This window comes from Erigeron canadensis, chromosome 2 (assembly GCF_010389155.1).
Source record: "Erigeron canadensis isolate Cc75 chromosome 2, C_canadensis_v1, whole genome shotgun sequence".
NCBI classification, from domain to species: domain Eukaryota; kingdom Viridiplantae; phylum Streptophyta; class Magnoliopsida; order Asterales; family Asteraceae; genus Erigeron; species Erigeron canadensis.
Genome location: NC_057762.1, coordinates 39,051,646 through 39,073,260, shown reverse-complemented (window position 1 = coordinate 39,073,260; position 21,615 = coordinate 39,051,646). Strand labels below are relative to the sequence as shown.

General features: G+C 31.0%; 1 protein-coding gene across 1 annotated transcript; it reads left to right on the top strand.

Annotated features, from left to right (window-relative positions):
* Positions 1-10,701: 10,701 nt before the first annotated feature.
* On the top strand, positions 10,702-15,237 carry LOC122590065 (protein DCL, chloroplastic). Its single transcript, XM_043762399.1, has 3 exons — positions 10,702-11,255; positions 12,602-12,716; positions 14,834-15,237. Exons 1-3 carry the CDS (start codon positions 10,846-10,848, stop codon positions 15,008-15,010), a joined length of 702 nt encoding a protein of 233 aa, XP_043618334.1. The 5' UTR covers positions 10,702-10,845; the 3' UTR covers positions 15,011-15,237.
* Positions 15,238-21,615: the final 6,378 nt, after the last annotated feature.

Below are 21,615 nucleotides of genomic sequence, written 5' to 3'. Positions count from 1 at the left end.
TGACTGACTCACTCACTCTTTAAAAAGTATCCTAGGATGGCTGGCTGGATTTTTAACATGTACGGGCTGAGTCAAGCATGACACCAATACGGCACTTCAGTGTTAAAATCCGGTTTTCAACGTGACGAAAGACAATGTAATACGAACTAGAAATAATAATAAATTTTCCATTTTTCCAAAAAAAAAAATGGTTAAACAAATTATTGTTTTGAAGTTTGAACTACTACATTTTATTATGAACTAAAAAAACTTTAAAATACATATGACGCGTTTAGTTCGAGAAAACGTCACTTGTTTTATGTTTAAATTCTATGATTAATGTAGTTTTAGATTTTTAGTAATGTAAAAGTGTGTTTAGTTCAAGAAAATGTTTTCTAGTTTTTAATTTTCAATGTTCTAAAAAATGAATAGAGTTTTTCATTTCTTGAAAAACCTTTGAAAATTTTAAAAACGTGTTCAAAATAAAAAATGCAATTTTCATTTTTCCATCTTAGAAAACATGTTCAAGTTCACTTGTTTTTATTTTCTATTTCTCCATCTTATTAGTTTGGAAAACAAAAAATATAAAAGAAAAAAAAACATTTTTCTAATTTTAGTTCAAATAATGGAACAAGGATTTTTATTTTCTTGAAAAATTATTTTAAGAAAATACAATTTGAACGCATTTTTTGTTTTATTTGTTTTGTTGGAAAACAAAATGACATGTATTAATAACAACGTGAAAAAACTTAAACTATTAAGTTAAATTAAACTAAAGATAATCTTAAATATACTATTCATTGTGGACACATTTATATATATACTAAAAACCAACTGGTTTTTTACAAGTTTTTATGTACATGGTATAACTACACATACATGCAACTTTGAACTCTTTACCTTTTAACCCTCTAAAGATTTTACCTTTTACATTTAAACCCATCACCTTTTACTACTTTACATTTTAACTCCCTAAAGTTTTCTCTTTATTTTTAACCCCCAAAGTTTTTTCTATTTACAGTTTAGCCCATCAACTTTTACATCTTTACCTTTTAACCCCCTAAAGTTTTTATCTTTTACATTTTAGCCTATCAATAAAATGCTTTATTGTTACAATGTCAAATAAATGTTTATTGGTGACTTTATCAAATTTGTACCAAAACATTGTCATCTGAAAAGATAATCTACTTGAGTCTCGCCGCAAGGTGTGTAATATAATCTGCGGCAACGTGTTTAAACTTAATGAATCATTGTCCATGACGTTACTATAAAAACTCCACGGCAACGCGCGGGTGTTTATTTCTAATTGGATATTATGTTTAAAAGTCTGTCGCCTGGTTCGATATGAATTTAAAATTAGTAATATTGTCCATTGTCTTGTTCAACAATTGAACTTGTTCACTTTTGTTGGAGAGCATATATATACACCCCTTCAACGAAAGAGTGATTCCTCTTAAGCGGTAAAAAAAGACTGATTCATATTCAGTTGTACATGTAAGTATGTAACACGGATACGTGATTAAATAGAATACAACCTAAAATAGATGTATATAGATAAAATTCATGTTTTATTTTTACTCTTTTAACTCAAACATAAGTAGTATGTTAGAACAAAAAGATCATAAGATAGAAAAATGTTTTATTATTTATATTTTCATTTTGATAATAATTTTTTAATCTGTATAAGTAATTATTATAATATTATTCGAAAAAATAACTTTTTTTTTTATCCTAGCATTAGCAATATGTGTGACTTTGCACAACATAGTTTTGGTATGTGACCTATTTTACTCGGGTGCGATATTAGAAAAGTAAAAGTTATAGGAGACAATTTTGAAAAACCATGATAAATAATTCAAAGTAAGGTGCAAAATGTATATATATATATATATATATATATATAGAGAGAGAGAGAGAGAGGGGGGGGGGAAGGATTATTTGATAACTCACAAATAAAAAAAAACGCGAGACCAATTTTGGACCATTCATTTTTTTATATTTTCTCTCTCTTCCATTAAATAAGAAAATTCACCCAAATCATTTAAAAATGTTTTATCTCATAAACCGTAAATCGTTAGACGAAACAAAAAGCATGGGTAGTCTTAAAATTTCGTCCTCTTTCATTAGAGATCCAATTCAATATAATTTTGACGACTTTTTAATTTTTGTTTATTTTTCCCATCGCGTTCATCCTACACATGTGTAATGTGTAAGATCATTGTTTTCACATGTAAATTAGTAAATGAACATATGTACACAACAATGAAGGTCAAGGGCGGAGCCCGTCAATCCATTGCAGAGCCATGATAGCCAAGGACGGAGCCCGTCAGTCCATGGCGGAGGAATAGCGGCTAAGGGCGGAGCCCGTTAGGTAGATCACCCCTCACTGGTCACCCCCTATGATCTATCACCCTGTATGACCTATCACCCCACTAGCTTTGGTTTATGAATATCCTTAAGGGCGAAGCCCGTTCCGAATCATAATTTTTGTTCAACCTACACATGTGTAAGTTATGTGTAACTACCAAAAAGAAAACGAAAATTAAAAAGTCATTAAAAGTATATCGAATTGGATCTCTAATGAAAGAGGACGAAATTTTAAGACTACCCATGCTTTTTGTTTTATCTAACGATTTACGGTTTGTGAGTTAGAACATTTTGAATGATTTGGGTGAATTTTATTATTTAATTGAAAATAGAAAAAAAAGAAAAGAATGTGTAATCCAGAATGGTTCTTGAGTTATTTTTTTTTTAGGAGTTCTCAAAATAACTCACCCATATATATATATATATAAAATAAAACTCATGGCAAAACCTATATTCTCAAAAAGGCATTGATGTATCTTGCAACCTTCGATCTATAGTTTTACCGATTATAATAGTAAAATTGTAAGTATAGTCGGACAAGTAAAATTACAATAACTTTATTAGACAGAAAAGAAAAGCTAACTACCTAATTGGATATTTTAATATATGTTGTTAATATATAATCTTTATATATTTTTATCTAAAATTAAAGAGATTACATGGTAAGTAACACCTAAAGTCATTCTTTATAAATTTTGGATTCCAATAACTCGTAGATATATAAGAGATGTTGATATGTAAAACACATACAGAGAAAAAAAAAATGGAACTGGTTTAATTAAAAAATCATGAAATCATCATAAAAGAAGAAAATTAGTGCTATATACACTAATTCCAAGTTAAGAAATCATGAAATCATCATCACATCATAGTTAGTGTGCTTACCTTTCAACATGCTTAATGATGGATCCATGTAATTGTCTTTCATTTATTATGGGATTTGAATTTGGTTAAAACGTCAATTGAAAAATTGAGCATCTCAATTGCTGATACGAAGAACACTTCTAAATTTAAATATTAGTTATGATTAAGTTAAAGGTCATTGCTTAAATTTAATGTTCAAATATTCTTACAATTTTTTATATATCAAATAAAATATTGTAAAAATAACAAAACTGATACATGTTATTAAAACTAAAATGGTACCAGCGCAATGCAACGGCGATAAGGCGACAGTTGGTGGCGAGACCGGTAACGACGGCGATGGGTGGCGTTAGTAACGTTGGTGGTAGTAGTGGTAGCGGTAGCGGTATCGATGCGATTATTAATATAAAAAAAAGTGTAGTTATTTATTTATGGGTCGAAAGATGTGTACTGTAAATAATTTCATTTAGACTGTTACAAGTATAATAGATAGAAATATTTAAATCAAATGAATAAAAGAGAGTTACTTTAAATAGATAGATGGTTATTTTAGGTGAATATAGTGTGTGGGTTGAACATGTGTTGAAAGTTACGGGTATTTTATATTTTTATTTTAGAAAGTTTAAAAAAGGAAGTATTAGTTTGTTTTATAAAGGAGTAATATATTAGGAATGTTTAAGATTAAGGGTATTTTGAGAAAAAAAATTACTGAATTTCTTAAAATAGAATACACAGTTTACTGTACGAAGGATTATTATAGATCAGGTGCTTAATATGATAAAAAAGAAAATGAAGACATATAGCAAGATGGAAAGTAGGGGACGACTGTATGAGAAAAAAAAAAATACAAGTATAAACGTTAAGTTGATTGATAATGTCTAATTTTAACTTAAATAACTACTCAAATCTATTTTTATTTTTTTTATTTTTTAAGAGTTTAAAATTTGGCTATGAAACAAACATTCAATTTTCCAATTATGTCACTAACCAAACAATATTGATTAAATAAAAGGTATTTTCTTATTAATATACCCATCAGTCATACACACAACTTTATTTTATGAGTATTAGGTCATAAAAGGATTTAAAAGGATAATAATAAATATGTCTAATCATCATTTATTATACTAAAACATAGTTGATCTAATAACTTATCGACCAATAACAACTTTCGATTTCTTAATGTTGACTTTTGTTTTCAATTTTGACTTTAATTTACATTTTTTTTTCAATCACAAATTTACACTTTTTATCCGATAATTTTAATATAATAAACAAATATAATAATAGCTAATATATTTCCGATAGAATAATAGTTAATATTTATCCAATAAAATAATAACTAATATATATCCAATTCACATTTTTTACCCAATAATTTTAATATAATAATCAAATATAATAATAACTAATATATATCCGATAGAATAATAATTAATATTTATCCAATAAAATAATAACTAATATATATCGAATAATATGTTCTATCATATATATCTATATATATATATAATTAAAAATAAATTAAATTTAATGCAAATATATTAAAATTTTAATAGTAATTATACTATTTTAATTTTAATATATACTAAAAAACAGTTGAACTAATGACTTATTAACCAATCATATCGCTCGATTTCATCAAATTGACTATCGATGATGTCATCATTTAGTTTTTACATAATTTTATTTAATTAATAAAAACCAAAAAACTAAAATAATTAATTTTACAATGTTATTAAAATTGGTTTCTATCTACAAGCCTGGTTTTCACACACGAACAATTGTACATAGCAGTATCTCGAGTTAAGTCAGAAAGGGGCTTTAAGGTGTTAATATGTGACAAAGATGAAAAGACAAAAAACACTACAACAAATTTCGTTCATAAAGAAGTCTTTCAAATGATGAAGGAGGGTATATCCTTCCAATATTTTTTTATTACAATAGTTTTCTTTCTATTAGTTTGACATTCTTGGCATTTAAATTGAACACTTGGTATCCACTTATATTTTCAAATTTGAACTTATAAGCTTTTATGAGTTACATGTATTAATATCTAATATTAATAATGTCGTAAATTTTGTGTTCAGTGTTGGACACGTGTCTAAAATCTAGTAATGTGCTTAAAAGTATGCCTAATACATTTAAATTTTGACACATGGATTCCACATATTCTCTTTCATGATCTTTACCATTGAATTTGCCATGTGTCAATCCCTTCTCATTAGGCAAGGCTGGTTATAGAGGTGGACAAAGTGGACGACGGGCCGAGGCCCGATTTTTTTGGGGGCCCGATTATTTTTTTTTGTATATATAATAATATATATGTAATTAACTTAGCTCATTACAAATTATAACAATTAACCAAAAACTAAACCATATAATTTAACGTACATAAAAAAGCCCACTTACACACCTTTTTACGGATGAAAAAAGTTATATATTTCAATCTTGGAATTTAGTCACAAGCTATTCTAATATCCTTGTAGACCTAGACTACTCTTTAATAAAGTAACAATATAAAATGCTTTACATCTTTTGATTTAATGTATAAAGTGTATAAGTATATCCAACTTATATAATGAATGTATTGAACTGTAATATTTTTTTGTTTCATTAAATATAACTTGTAAAATGATATATATTTTTAAAGATTATCTTAATAATCCTCATAAAACTACAAAGTGATGAAATATGGATTCTACTAAATCTCATTTTTAATATTATTTTTAAATTTTTTCACATGTCATTGAGAATAACTTTTGTTATGTTTATTAATATACTATAACTTTTTTCATCATTTTATAAAAATAGTTTATGTAGATAGAATCTCTATAAATTCATACTCGACAACTTAATAACCTTAATAAAATTAGTAATATAAAGTGTAACTTAGGGTTTTTTTTTTCTGGCTCGTCCGAGATCTGTAAATTCTCAAAGACGGCATAGGCATACTTTTAGGCCCATATTTTAGGCACATTAATCATTTTCTTTTAACTAATGAGAACTCATACATAAATTAATTGTATTTTTGTTATAAAATTTCTAAAACCAAAATTATTAGTTGCGGAATTAAATAAGCTACTAGGATATATGATAGGTCACGTCATACGTGTGTATTAAGTTGCCAGCCCACATTGTACTGGAGTCACCATCACGTCAAGGGTGAGCCATGAATAGAATTAGATCACTACCCCTCATCTTCAATACAGGACATGTGTTTCACGGTTTTACCTGACTATCAGAACCCAACAAAAGTTCACTTTTTACTTAGAATTTTAAGCCGTTTTTACCTACTGTATAGTTATCCGTGCATTTCGACGATAATTTTTAAAAAAACAGTAATTGTGATGATATCGTGTTGTTGAGTGAATATACAAACAGACTCATGGGTTGTATACAATAAAATACACATGTGAGGCGTAGAAGAAAGAAAAAAAAGAAAGAATGGATGGATGGATGCATAAATATGATTTTAATAGAGATAATTTTGGTATATTAAATTATTAATAGGGGATGGAAAGATATAATTAACAAATAATAATTTCTTTTGTTTATCAATTACTGTTTATGTATGCAAAGATGGTTATGGATTTTGCCAAATTGATCATCCAAAGTTAACAAGACTGGAACGTTTTTTATCATGTGTAAAATACGAGTAAATGTTTTTTTTTTTTTTAATAGCAAAAACGAAAATTTATTAATATGAACTCTAGCAAGGAGCTAGACGATACATACAAGGATTAATCCGGAAAAATAAAGTAAATGCTAAGGTTAACATGTCTCCTCCGATCTCATTCACATTAAATAACGTCTCTCAAGTTCGAAAAGAAAAAAAAAATATAGTATGCAAAATAACTTTATCTTAAGAGACCTGAAAAATAGTAATAAATATAGCCATAGCTCACATATATATGGTTTGTGGCTTAGTCGGTTTAATCGGCTATAATATATATTCTTGGCTAATTTGACTCGACCAAAACCCATATAAACAATGTGTACGCGATCATATAATATTTAGGCTCATGAATGCTACTCATATTATTTTGTTAGGTTATTTGAAAACTTTCGTTCACCAAGCAGGCAATTTGTAATTTTGTAAAGGTTCTTCATTTAACTATTAGACTTTATAATATAATAGATAACTAGAAAGTTTGGGGCCGCCAAATGGGCGGCGACAAAGAGAGTGATTTCTTTAATGACGTTACCATAAACTTAGTTCGAAATCCAAGGCAAGAAATATTTTTAAATAAAACCCAAAAATCAAATCAAAGAAAAGTTATGGCCGTGGTTATCATTTTATTTTTTAACGGCTATACGACCGTCACAAAATCATATTTATATTTACTCTTAAAAAGCAAAAAAGAAAATAAATATTTAAAAATGAAAAACTCAAAGAAGAAACCAATTAAAAAAAGCTTTAAGAGAAACCTCTAAAAAAAATAATAATAAATAAAAAAATATTAATAAAGTAAACCAAAAAACAAAAAATGCAAATAAAATAACAAAAAAGTATCAAAAACTTTCAAAAAAAAGTATATGTAAAACACAAAAAATTACAAAAGTCATAAAAAAAAATATAAAAAAAAAACAACACCAAAAGTTGACAAACATATGTAAAAAAAACAAAATATTAAATAACTAAAAATTAATTTATGTTATTTTCTATAAAGTATAAAACTTTTATGATTTAAAAAAAAGTACTATAGAGAACAGGAGGGGCAGAAAACAGAAAAACAAATAGCAAAGGTAAATAAGATAACTAGTAAGGGGACAAAATGTAAATTTCTAAATCCTCCAAAACTAAACAAAAAAAAAGGAAAAAAAAAAGTGGGGAGTTGCAAACCCCCAACCTTTCGGATAAAAAGCGGCGCCCAAACCAACTCCACTAAAGGGCTCTTTGGGAATACTTTTGACATATCTTATATTAATTTTAAAAACGCAGAGAAAGACAAAATTGTCACTGTTCATAAGCTGCGCCGTTAATGATATACAATACAATTACAAAATGGACTGATAACTGTGTGAATAATGTGTAATTTAAATTTTAAACTTCGCTTTATAACTTGTAAGGATTAGGATTTTCTTTGATTAAATCCTTAAATGATAAAGGTATTCAGCCTACGACTACCTAAACCAATTAGGTGTGTGCTTATAAGACTGAGTTTTTTGGAGCTTTTTGCCTGCAACTCAATATCACATCATCCCATACTCTCTTCAGGACTATCCTCCCTATAAGAAAAACTTCTTAAAATTTTTTCCCTACATCATCAATTAATTTATAGTTTATCTCACACACACAAATATATATATATATATATACACTATATAAATACACACCACACATATATAAAACAAAAAAAAAAGATAAAAAATTGATGCCGACCCCACCTCTCATGCATCTTCCAACTTCTCCACCAAGAAGTTTTCTCCAGACGCACCCATTTAGACGTTCGGTGACGACAGCGTCTTGCTTCTTGGCATGGAGGGACACTACACAAGAAGCTTTATAAGCATAGACCTTATGTCTATAATTTACATCATTGAATACTTTGACAGTTTGACTTGTCAGATGAGTTGTGATTTATTTGGTATTGGCTTTGCCCAACATCTCTTGTCGTATGGGCCTATATGTTGCTTTAACTAAGCCTGTTCTTATTGCCGTAAGTCATTCCTATTCTGTCGGCTCAGCCCAAATTTTAGTTTTATTAGGCCCGTCAGTTTATTTTTGGTCATTCGTCAAATATAAAGATCACAATGTGCTAATTGTAAACTCATTATATATCTGTTTATATATGTATTATTTCCCTTATAATAATGAGCCTTACTACTACAATTGATTTGTTATTGGCTCGTTATGAGGCCACTTATTATTGGATAAAGGGTGAAGACTTTGTTCTTTTTTTAGTTTATATGTTTTTGATTGGATTAAATTGTAAGCCTTAGAGTAGCGATGAGTTAGTTATGTGCTGACGATGTTATAAAGATTAGATATGGATTAGTAATGGAAGGAGATTTTCTGATGTATCGTATTAGTTATGGGTCAATAATGAATAAGACATTATAACTCCTCATGAGTCTTGAGGCACATTTATACCTGTATATCCAAATCACATCGCAACTGTCTTTAACTCATTGACAAATGATTTCGTAAACTAATAAACTTAATAGTTATGGCTAATACACAAATGTGTGTACATGATCATTATAGTTAAAGAGGTAAATACTACGGAGTACTTTATATAGTTGTGAAGCCACATTGTGCTTAGAGTAGGCCAAGGTCCATCCAACCTTAAAAGTATCACTATCACTATTATTTATATACACTAGTTAAAAAAATTTTGATCGGTAATATATTTGAAAAAATAGTTTGGCTTAGTTTTAAATAATCTTGCATGATTTATTGATAAAATTCAACATATTTTGTCATTTATTGATTTTTCACAAATCATATTACATTTTGCTGGTTATGCCACTTACTTTATAAATTATATACTCCTTCCGTCCCATTTTAGTTGTCATATTGACTAACTTTAACCGTAAATAACTTTGTTTGTGTCATGTAACACTTGATATAAAATATATGAATGGATTGGGTTTTTAATGTACTTTCCGTTCATATAAGTTTTATCAACTACTATATAGTACAAACAAAGTTATTTACGGTCAAAGTTAGTCAACATGACAACTAAAATGGGACGGAGGGAGTACTATGTTATAAAACAAATAGGATTTTAAGTTTCAACTTTTAATGATGTACACATGTTAATGCATAATATATAATATATCTAAACCACATTAAATCAATAACCTACACTACTCGCCACCACCACCACTAATCACCACAACACACCACCACCACCCGTCACCACTACTACCGCCGCCGCCATTACATTGCCACCATCGCCGCCACCTTCACCACCGCACGCCACCCAGGGCCGGCTCTTGGGCTAGGCAGAGTAGGCTTAAGCCGAGGGGCCATAATTTAAAGGGGCCCAAAATTTTAGTTCACTAGCTATATGTTTGAGTGTTTTACGGTGAATAAAAGGAAAATTAATAGAAAAAGCGTTCAATCAAAGCACATGATAGACTGATAAGTCAAGAGAATAACTGATCATAAAAGTGGGCCAAAAAATTGGGATTTTTCCAAACACACTTTATTATATTTTAGGGGCCCATTTTCTCTTTTTGCCACAAGCCTATTCTTTTTTCGATATTCTTGGAGACAGGCCTGACGCCACCGCCGCAACGCACTAGTAACTTTCTCTCGTAACTATAAAATATGGTATAATATAATACCATGTCTTATGTGCTATAAATTTGTCACAAAAAAAAACTAAGTAAATAACTAATTGGTTCAATTTTTAACCGGGCACGTCAACAAAGAATTGGTTCCCTTGGTCTCTGACCCTATCCGGTTGACCCGACCCATATATCCGGTATAATACTAGCAACTGTATCTATATCATGACATATATTTGTTTCCGGTAGTAGAAAACGGTTACACAATCCGCGCCCAAATTTACATGATAGCAATGACCCCCCATCATACAACAACAACTACTGCTAATATTAGTTATCTTTTGAACTAAGGTTTATACTTACTATCATAATAATCAAACAAATTAAACAAAAATGGAAACAATTTGTTCCCAAATATCATTATCAAATAATACTTGTATTAATATTAATCTCCACCACAGAAACCTTATCTTGTTTTTTCCACACACAAATCCTTCCTTCATTTCATTTCCAAACCGTTTATCTACCTTACGATTCAAGGCTTACAGTAGTAGTAATGGTAGTCAGGCGGACGGAGCTGCTTACGGCGGCGGTGGAGCGGATTTGTTGAGAAAACCGGTGGTGGAAGTTAAAGATGAGAATAATAATAATAATGAGGAGGAGGATGTATCTGAATATGAAGAAGAGGAACAAAGAGGAGGAGAAGGGAATAGTGAAGATAGATGGATTGATTGGGAGGATCAAATATTGGAAGATACAGTTCCTTTAGTTGGTTTTGTTAGGATGATTCTTCATTCTGGCAAGTAATATCTCGATTTCCATCCGCCTTAATTAATTTCTCCTAATTTATTGTTAGCTTTTAGTCTTTTTAAGTTGGGAAGATGATAGGTACTCTACAAAATTTTAATTTAGCTTAGGAGGACGAAATATCATTTTGCAATACATATTGTAATCTTCCTATGAAATCTCGGGAAACATTTAATTGATAGTATTTAGAACACATTTTTGGGTAAATGTATTAGAGGGATGAGGATATAAAGTTGTCATGTACTCAAGCTTAAGTATAGAAACCCCATCACATACTAACTTTTTAAAATTTATGGTATTGTAACGCCGTACGTTATTACGCATTACATACATATATACGTTATATATAGAGATACAGAGATTACAATTTTTTAAGGGAGAAGAAGCCTTGTAGACACTAATGCAAGGAAAGAAGCAAACCAGGACCCGCTCTAATTCCATGTGAAATTGAACCCGTAGGTTATTATGTTTTATTGAGAACAATTTAGAGAGTACAAATGTAACCCTAGAAACCCTAAGCCCCTCTATGCACACTGGCCGGACTATTTTACTATTCCAAGCTCTATCTATATTTCTAATAGATATGTGTATAATATGGTACACAAGTTCAAAATTCGTGCACAGTATGTTGCCCAAATTAAGGAACCATGCATAGTATGTTACCCAGATTGAGGAGATATGCATACTACGTTATCCAAGTTAAGGATCTGGGTTATTATGTTATCAAAATTGAGGAAGTGGTCAAGTTTTTTCAGTTACCGTAAGTATGTGACCCTTGGCCTGTTGGATATGTGGGTCAGGTTTTACGCTAACTGTAGAAATCAGGGTAGTATACTACCCGATTTGGGGAAATAAAAAGAGACCTGAACTGAGAAATGTGCATAAAGTTGTTACCCCAAAATGAATTTCAGAGAAGTAATTAGTGATATAGTACCAAACTTTCCACCTTCATATATTTACAAATTACAGTGGTTAAATTTTATATGCTGAAAAATTGGCTTAATTATAATCTTAGCCACCCACTCAATCCTTTCTTAGAAGTTAAGTGCTAGAAGGATGAATGACAGCCGAGTTAGTGTTAGAAAAATGATATACAATAGTGATAGTGCTAGAAGGATGAGCTACAGTCAAGTTAACACTGGAGATTCTCCATCATCAAATTCAAGCTCCATTTGAAAAATAAGGGGGGAAATGCATCTGGTCACTTATAAGAGCTATATTATCATGAGTTATTGTACAAGTTAACATGTGTTATGTGGTTTTGTTTATGCTTATGCATCAATCATCAATGCCAATTTTGAAGATTCTGATTTATTCTGTATTGCATTTACTTTATTGATAGATATGCAAGTGGCGAGAGATTAAGTCCTGAGCATGAGCGAACTATTCTAGAGAGGTTGTTGCCACATCACCCAGAGAGCGAGAAGAAGATCGGATGCGGCGTTAGTTACATCACGGTTAATCTTCTCTCTCTTATCTCTAGTTGTGTGCATATGTTTATTTATATAGACCATTTCATGGTCTTAGACTTCGTTGCCCTGTAAGCCTTAAAAGTTATATAGTCACTTGTTCATTAATTATTTCTTCAAATCATGCGATACACTGAAAAACACATATAGGTTGAAGTAAATAATTGAGTAATTAGGTTCTTGTCTAGAGACAGCTTAACATTTGCAGTCAAACAAAATTTACTCAAATTTGGCATGGTCTTAGTTCTACTTTGAGATCAAACACCTTGTAAGTCTTGGCCCTTTTCAATCGTAAGACAGAATATCATTTTTTTTGTATCTCATCTATCCTGAGACTGATTTTCAATGCTGCAACTAATATTGGGAGAACACCTGAACCACCATGACTGACATCTTGCTAGAAGCCTACAATTAATGGATTTTCACTTGGTTTATCATCGTAAATTTAACTTATACAACTGGACATTTAACATTGTAATATGGTAACAACAAAAACATGATGATTTATGTCAATCATTTTTCATTATTAATTTGGTTCTAATGTAGAAACTCATGATTTGTGTATGTTGAAACTCCATTTGATAATGCTTATAAACATTACTGCATTTTAGTTGACTCGGAAAGCTTTCATAAGCTGATTCATGTCAAGTTGCATTGATTTAAATATTCTTGCAATGTAAAAGACATGAATCAGTATTACTATATATATATATATATATATATACTTGAATGAAAATTGTTCATGAAACACCCAGTAGTGGGTTTGTAAAGTTCTGTCATCTTCTGTCTGTTCTTATTTGTTCTATGTAACAGGTATCTTACATGTATCTGTCATTAGTATCTAAAAAGTCGAACATAATGCCATAATGGGAACTTTTTGTGTAGTATTACATAGTCAGACTTTGTTGTCAGATAGTTACTAATTCGTTGTTGGTACTTGAAGATGTTGATCTGTGATGACATGACTAAAAATAACAGTCACAATAAAATCATTATACAGCTAGCAACTACTGTTCAGGTAGAAACCAAATATAAACCACTTGTTCTCTAATCTCTACATTTTCCAAAAACCTGGAGTTGTTTTTCATATGCAACTTGTTGATAATAAAACATGAATAATATTCGTTGCTATACGGAAGGGGATTCCTATTCAGGCTACCAGGTTAAAGTTGAGCCTTTGACTTTAGTGTATGAGGCCTAACGGTGTCTTAGCTCCGTCGATAGGAACTGCCCACCACTATTTTTGGTTTTGGCTCCTCCCCTTCTTGTTTCCTTGACTTTTCCCCTGACCCAAGGTGCTTACCTTTTGAGATTCGAACCCAGGATTCCTTCAGGACGCCTTACCACTAGGCCACCTTGGAGATGGTTGTTGATATTCCTGATGTTAATATAAAAATGTTACATTGGGTATTCCTGTTTTTGTATCTGTATTCAATGTACTTGAATGGTGCATCTATGATGTAGCAGTGAGTGATAGTCTTAGGTTGTCCTGAAGACCTGAAAAATAAAAATCTGGCAGTGTCTGGGGTAATAGTCGGCTGCCCAGGTGGCACTTGGTGGTGGTGTACGAGAGGGGCGGTGTGTCGCCTTTTTTATGGTTCATACCTGGCATCCTACATCCACAAACATAATATTTAAGGGATGCATGCCAATAATGCATTAAGAAGATTTTTGGCCGTCTCATTCTCCAACATTTCAATAGTTGAAGTTGAATTTTATGTAAAGAGATAACTATTATAAACATAAGAAAAGAAATTGTTATGTGCAATTTCCATTAAGCTGTTCCTTTTTCGTTTAAGTTAAAAACGGAGTACATGATCATGCAGTTTCTTTTCGAATAATATACAAGGAAAATCTCACTTCCATGGCTTACTGGATTATAATGGTATTCTTCAAAGTTATGGCTTATACATCGATTGCAAATTAAACAACATAAGTCTGGTATCCCTATTTTTGTTTCCTATACCCAATTAAGGTTTTTCCTTTTTTTTTTTGTATGTATGTAAAGAGATGTAATCTAGAGACTAGTATTTGAGAAATTCTTGAGGTGTCCTTTATAAATTCTAACTTAAAGTTCAGAGTCTCTAAATCTGGGTCCTATACAGGTTGGTTACCATCCAGATTTTGATAACTCAAGATGTCTATTCATTGTGCGGAAGGATGGAGAAATGGTCGATTTCTCATATTGGAAATGCATAAAAGGTTTGATTAGGAAAAACTATCCTTTATATGCCGACAGTTTTATCCTTAGGCATTTCCGACGACGCAGGCATAATGATTAAAGGTGAATCGGTTTGAACAAGTTTTTACCTGTATTGCCTGCAAATTACAGGAACCATAGGGTGTTATTTTGGTATTAGATTGCATCAAGATTAGCGTGATTTTACTCTGATATCTCTGCTGTATACATATGCAAAATACAATTATGCATATCTTTCTAGTAAATGTAAGTATGAACTCTGACATTCTTTGCAGTTGAAAATTTATTTCATATGGTCAAGCTTCTCAATTTGTGTCATTATTATGTTTTGTTTGAACATAATTATTAGTTTTGGTGGATAGTTTGGTATTATACGAACGGACTTACCGAACGACCTTACTGAATGGACTTAACGAACAAACTTAACAAAAGGATATAACAACGAATTTACAAATAGAGTAAATTATACTTTTCGTCCCTGAAGCCGACACGTTTTTTACTTTTCGTCCCTTAAGTGAAAAAATTACAATTTTGACCTTAAAGTTGGCAGATTTTTTCAATCATCGTCCCTCGCCAAACGTCGTTAAGTTTCAGCCGTTAAGTCGGACACGTGCAACACACGCGAGGGACTGAAACTGCAAAAAATGACAAGTTCAAGGACGAAAACTGAAATTTACTTTTCTGGTATCATCATCTTCTCTGGCTGACTTTCGTCGGAAAGTTCGCCGGAAAACTTAAAATGCCGATATCTCACTCGTTTCTTCGAATTAGACCACGAAACCACCACCAAACTTCTCAAAATTAATTTCAGGTACATTAATCTACTAAAAAACAAAAATAGGTAAGAAACTTGATTAATGCACCTGAATAATGTACTTGATTTATGTTTGAAACAATGATAACTTGGTGGTTGAATAATGTACCTGAAATCAGCGTTCATGCATCCCCTCTCTTTATCATCTTATCTCATCTTGTTATGTACCTCCACCATGAATGACCATCATCAATCAAAACAATAATCACGAAAACAACACTTACCAAAGGTTTTAAAAACATAAGTTTAACAACCCCAAATCGTTAATTACAAAACTGAAACCAGTTTAATAAATTGTGCCTTAAATTCACAAAATTTCTCAAAGAAATCCACAATTGAAGCAAACCTAGATCAGAGATCACAATTTTCCATACCTTCCATTAAAGTTTAATAAAACTGTATAATAAATTTCTTTTTTTGTTGATCAATAAACAACAAAAAGTTTCTTATAATCATAAATCTGGATATATGCAAAGTGTAGATTGTATGTATATAGATGTATTTATACAAAATCTTTTTCAATCATCTATGTAACATAGCAATCTTACGGTTTAAAAATCCCAAGATATCAGACTTAGAGATGAAATAACAATTGAGATATTCAAACTAACAAAAAAAACACACAAATCGATTTAACCAACAACAAAAAGCAATAACGAAAACAAAGATTGGAAAGTGTTACCTTTTCATCATCTCATCCGCAAGATTCTGATATGTGGAAGAAGAAAGAATATAATAAAAGGCTTACCGAGTTCAATATTAGTGATTGTATAATATGAAGAGTTACTCCATGGGGAAGCGTTTCACTACTTCGCATGCGAATAAGCTAGATCTTGCTTTTATGGTTCTTTCAGAATACGTGCTCGAAATGATAAGATTTCCATTTGTTTGGGATTATCTAAAAAACTTCCAAGAAACTTATTCTATCTTTCACGATTCTCGTTTTATGAAGTATAAACTGTCAAGTTTTCTCGTGTGCTTTTAAAAGAAATCGAACTTCGATATGAGTTTAAATAAGGCAATGTTGACAAGTCTTTGGCATGGGGATGAAATATTTAAGAATAGTGTAAATCGAGAATATATTAAGGTGCAAAGTGCTATAGAAGTATGGGAGAATGTTGTATGTGTTAATGAGAAATTGAGAGAAAAGCTTTAATGTAATGTTGGCCCTAGATGCGGCTTGGATCACGAAGACGTGATCCGTTCCAAGTGGGGAAGAGTTGTAACATCTTAAAATTTTTTAGGCCAATGTGAATCAACCTTTATTATAGTTTTACCATTAAAATAAGTTCCTAGTATTTTATTTTTGATTAGGGGGTTAATTTAGTAGGAACTTTAAAGGATAACGGGTAAATTTACCCTCAAAATTTATTAAGGGGCGTGGCATACATACAAAGTGCCAGCCAATTTCTTCTAGTGATTCATCTTTCTCCACCATTCTTCTTCTTCTTCTACAAAGTTCTTTATCAAATTATTTAAACTAACAAGACTTAATTCCCATTATAATTCAATCAAAGAATCCTTCTTCAAGAACAATAATAATAATAATAATCATCTTATATCTCATAAAATTGAAAAGTGAGGGTTCAAGTGTGGAGGTGGTGGCTGAAATTAGGAAGGAAGGCAATGGTGATTTTTATCCTAAATTCCAATTCTTATTTCTTAAGGTAATAATTTCTTTTAACCTAGTTTGATTTTAATTTCAAGAATTAGGGTTCATGCAACTATTTTTATTTGGGATTTGGGGGTTTTCTTTATATTGAGTTAATTGCTATAATACAACTTAGGGTTCTTGGAATTTAACCAAGTTAGGGGCTTTTAGTTGGCTAGCATGGAAGTTTAGATGATTGTTAGTGAAAACGAAATGTGACAGATTTTGTTACTGGCCTGGTCACGAGTCAAACACTGTTATATCAGACTTTTCACTTGTTGAATCCTAAAATGAAAATGTAGGTTATTGTGTTAGCTCGAAGTGGCCACTGGAATGACTTTAAAATGTGGAGTAGAACTCGAGTTATGAATTTTTGAAGTCAGTGTGGTCATTCTGAATTTTCAGCAAAAACAATTCTGTATTAGTTTTTAGAACGAGTAAAACACACTCATACGGGTAAAAATGTACCTAAATGTGTTAGATTGAAGTGGCCACTAGAATGAGGTCAAAAATATGGTTTAGAACTCAAGTTATGGTCATTTGAAGTCAGTAAGGTCAAAACTATTTTGTTAATGAAAACAGCAACAATGTTGGTTTTTAAAACGACCAGAAGTCCTCTTTGAAGGACAATTCACATATTGGTCACTAAATATAAAATGTAGGTTTATGCGTCATATAAATTTGGCCATTGGAATCAAGTAAAAAGAGTTAGTAGAACTAGAGTTATGCTCGTTTGAAGGCAACCTAGTCAAATATAAAAATGGGGATTTTGTTATAAAAGTGAGTTTGGCCTTAAGATAATGATATAAGAGATACATGTTATGTGAACCAACCCAAGATTAATATAAGATTGTAAATGATGGGTTAGGTTTTGAAATGCTAGTGATTATGGCTAGACGACCTAGTATGTGATTGATGATCATTTATGCGTTTGTGATTTGTTGCTAGGTTGAAGCATACATATTTTGTATTCTTGCGGTCATTTTGATTTATGATTTTGGTTGTCGCGGAGGAGGTGAGTATTCTTGCATACCTTTATATATGCGTCGGGTCAATTACCATATGATGATGGATTTCATGTATGGTACTCGATTTGGCGTTAGAGCCCAACTTGGGGCAGTATGATTATGAGGCCTAAGAACCTCTTGAGATATGATGTATGAGGCCTAAGAACCTCTTGTGAATGGGGCCTAAGAACCCCGAGATTATTGATATTGATTGTGTTGATAAGCTTATATGGATCCATGTAATGCGTTAAAGTAAGCATGTAGATATGGTACGACGACGCCATAGGCTACATGTAATATCCTTTGTGCGTTGCCCTCCTTCGTGTGTATAAACTTATGCAAGATTATTCACCAAGCTTTCCTTACCTTTTAGTATTTTACCCTTTTTTATAGATTGTCCTGGATATGGAAACAAAGCTAAGTAATATAAAGATTGAAGTTGAATTGTAAAGCTTGAAGCGTATCATATCCGCGGTTAAATGGTATTATGGCTAAAACCTATAGTGTCCCTCTTGATCTTGGCTCGTGATATTTTTATGTAAAGTGTTGGAGTCAAGAAGTTTTTTTTTTAGTTATTTATAATGGGTCATTTTGTAATAGTAATGTAATGCATATCATTAAATGTATTTTGAAACTCATTATCCGTAAAAGGCTTATGATGTAGATTTTACGAGAAGGTCATGCCGAAATTTCTAATTTTTGTGTCTTGTCTTAAATTGTTCATTAGAAACAGGTCAATATTCCTTTGATAACTGTAACCCAAGTACCGCATATAAAGCTTATGCGGCGCATATATATCTATATATATATATAAGTTCTATCATGGTGGTGGAAGAATTTAGCGCATTTTTGACGCTTCATCGTGTGTAATTAATAGGGTTAATTACTTTTGTTAACTATACTACATATATTTGATGATGACTTTACGTAATAGAAAGAGTGGATTATGCAGTAATTAATATTATCCATTACGTAAATGAAATCGGTTCATGTATAACCATAACTATCCTAAATTGCATGTAATGAGGTCATTTGAACGGGTTGGCTATCTATATATCTATATATAATTAAAAGTTCTATCATGGTAGTGGCAAAATTGACGTTTCCTTGACGTTTTATCGATGAGTACTTAATAGGGTTATTAGAATACTTAATAGGGTTAATTACTTTAGTAGGGTATATTTATGATTTTATTTATTTCATTATGTATTTTACACTCATATAATAGAGTGATTAATTATTAAGTATCTACATACATAATTAGTTAATGATAATTATTAATATATACTGATTATTAGTTTATTGCACATGCAATTATCGTGACTTAATAACAAGTTTATATTGTGTTATTATTGTGACAAATTATACATATATTAGAAAGCATGCAATAAAATCATATAGTAATTAAAATTTAAACAAGAACAAAAGTCCAGTAATCAAAATCAACAAGAACAAAAGCCCAATTGATAAACCCATTACCCAAGCCATATAATATCCATCCATTTTTTTAACCTTGCCGTTCATTAAAAAAATAATCCCTTTTATTTCCTCTTCATTTCTTTAGCTTAATTAAAATAAAAAAACCTTTCATATCCTCTTCGTTTCTTTCCTTGATCGGGTGGTACGATCCATGGCTTTTGGCTTTCAGATTCAATAAAACAGTCATTCAATCCTTTTAAGGGTAACCGGTTGCACTTTACAGCATATGAATGGTCCATTTTCATGATATTTAATTTAGGTCATGTAAGTTGTACATATGTTTCTTCCCCTTTTTATGTTTTTTCAGACTTTCTTTGCCTTCTCGTTTCTAAAATTTTTCAACTTTTAATTTCACTTTATTTTATATTAAATGGGTTCCATTTTCAGGTAGGTTGATGATGATGACGTGATTTGGCTTGCAACAAAGTTTGTTTAATCTATTTTTCTTTTAGAGGTATTTTTCTTTGACCTACAATTATATTATGGGTTAAATGGTTTGTAGGTGTTTGTTGCTTCATAATCTTGATAAATATTATGGGTACTAATCTTATTTAAGAAGTCAATCATGAATTTATTTGATTATTATTGATGATATAAAGTTTTGATATTTGATTATTCTTACGATTTGTGCAAGCTTTTTTGAAGAAAACATTTGTTGATCACTTTCTATCTCAAATCATTCACGGATATTTTCATACTGTCATCCGGTTGTATCTCTTGGGGTATTTTATTTTCTTCTTTGTCAATCCCATCAAAAAATTAGACATAGACTGTTCCGTATGATATCACTTGCCTATGTTTTGTTCACTTATATATGTAATTGTTTTATACGTATAAGATGTTTGATGAAATGCCAAAATGAAACTTGAGTGTTTACCAATCATATTTTTGTGGTTCATTTCATTATCGGTATGCCAAGGCATCTGGAAAATTGGTATACTTTTCCAACCCGATGCATTATCGGATGCCTTATTAACAAGCAGCCCAAAATTAAGTACTAATGTTTGCACGTTTATTTCGTCAATAGTAATTACATATATTATACGAGATGATCTCATCATAGTTAAAACATTTATGACGCCTCTCATTTTTTATATCGACTTTTGATTGTAAGAGTCTTTTTGTTTAGGTGACAATATCGGTTAATGGAGAACGAGAAAGATAGGTGAGCTGATTGCCAAGTCCATGGAAAAAGTTGGCAAAGAGAGTGTCCTTAAAAGTTTGGAAAGAAACTGTATGTGTTTTCTTACATTTGTTAAATCTCGAGTTGCTCTCCCGTAAGATAGACTTGGTTATTTCCCCTGGTTTTGATGATTTGTCAACCTGTATGGTTGTCACTCAAGTGAGAATTGCCAATTGTGTGGTATGCAGACGGAGAAACGACAATCAATTGCTTATTAGCTTATGTTTAAACAATTATAGTGGTTGTTGTTTTGTTACATTTCGTAGTTAAAAATGATTTTTTTTTTTTTGGCAAGATCCTTATATATTGATTATTGTTTGTACATATGGGATTTATCACAAATGGAAGTAGATTCTTTAAAAATAGTAGTGATTATGGATTTTGGTAAAGCCAACAGTAAGATTATGCATTCGTTAACTACTATGTAAACCCGGTGCATGAACAAAAAACTTCACCGAAGACGTGAGACTAACCAACTTACCCGGCCGTGCATCGCACGGGCCTTCACTCTAGCATATAAAAAAATCATTATTTTTCTATTAATCGAGTTGTG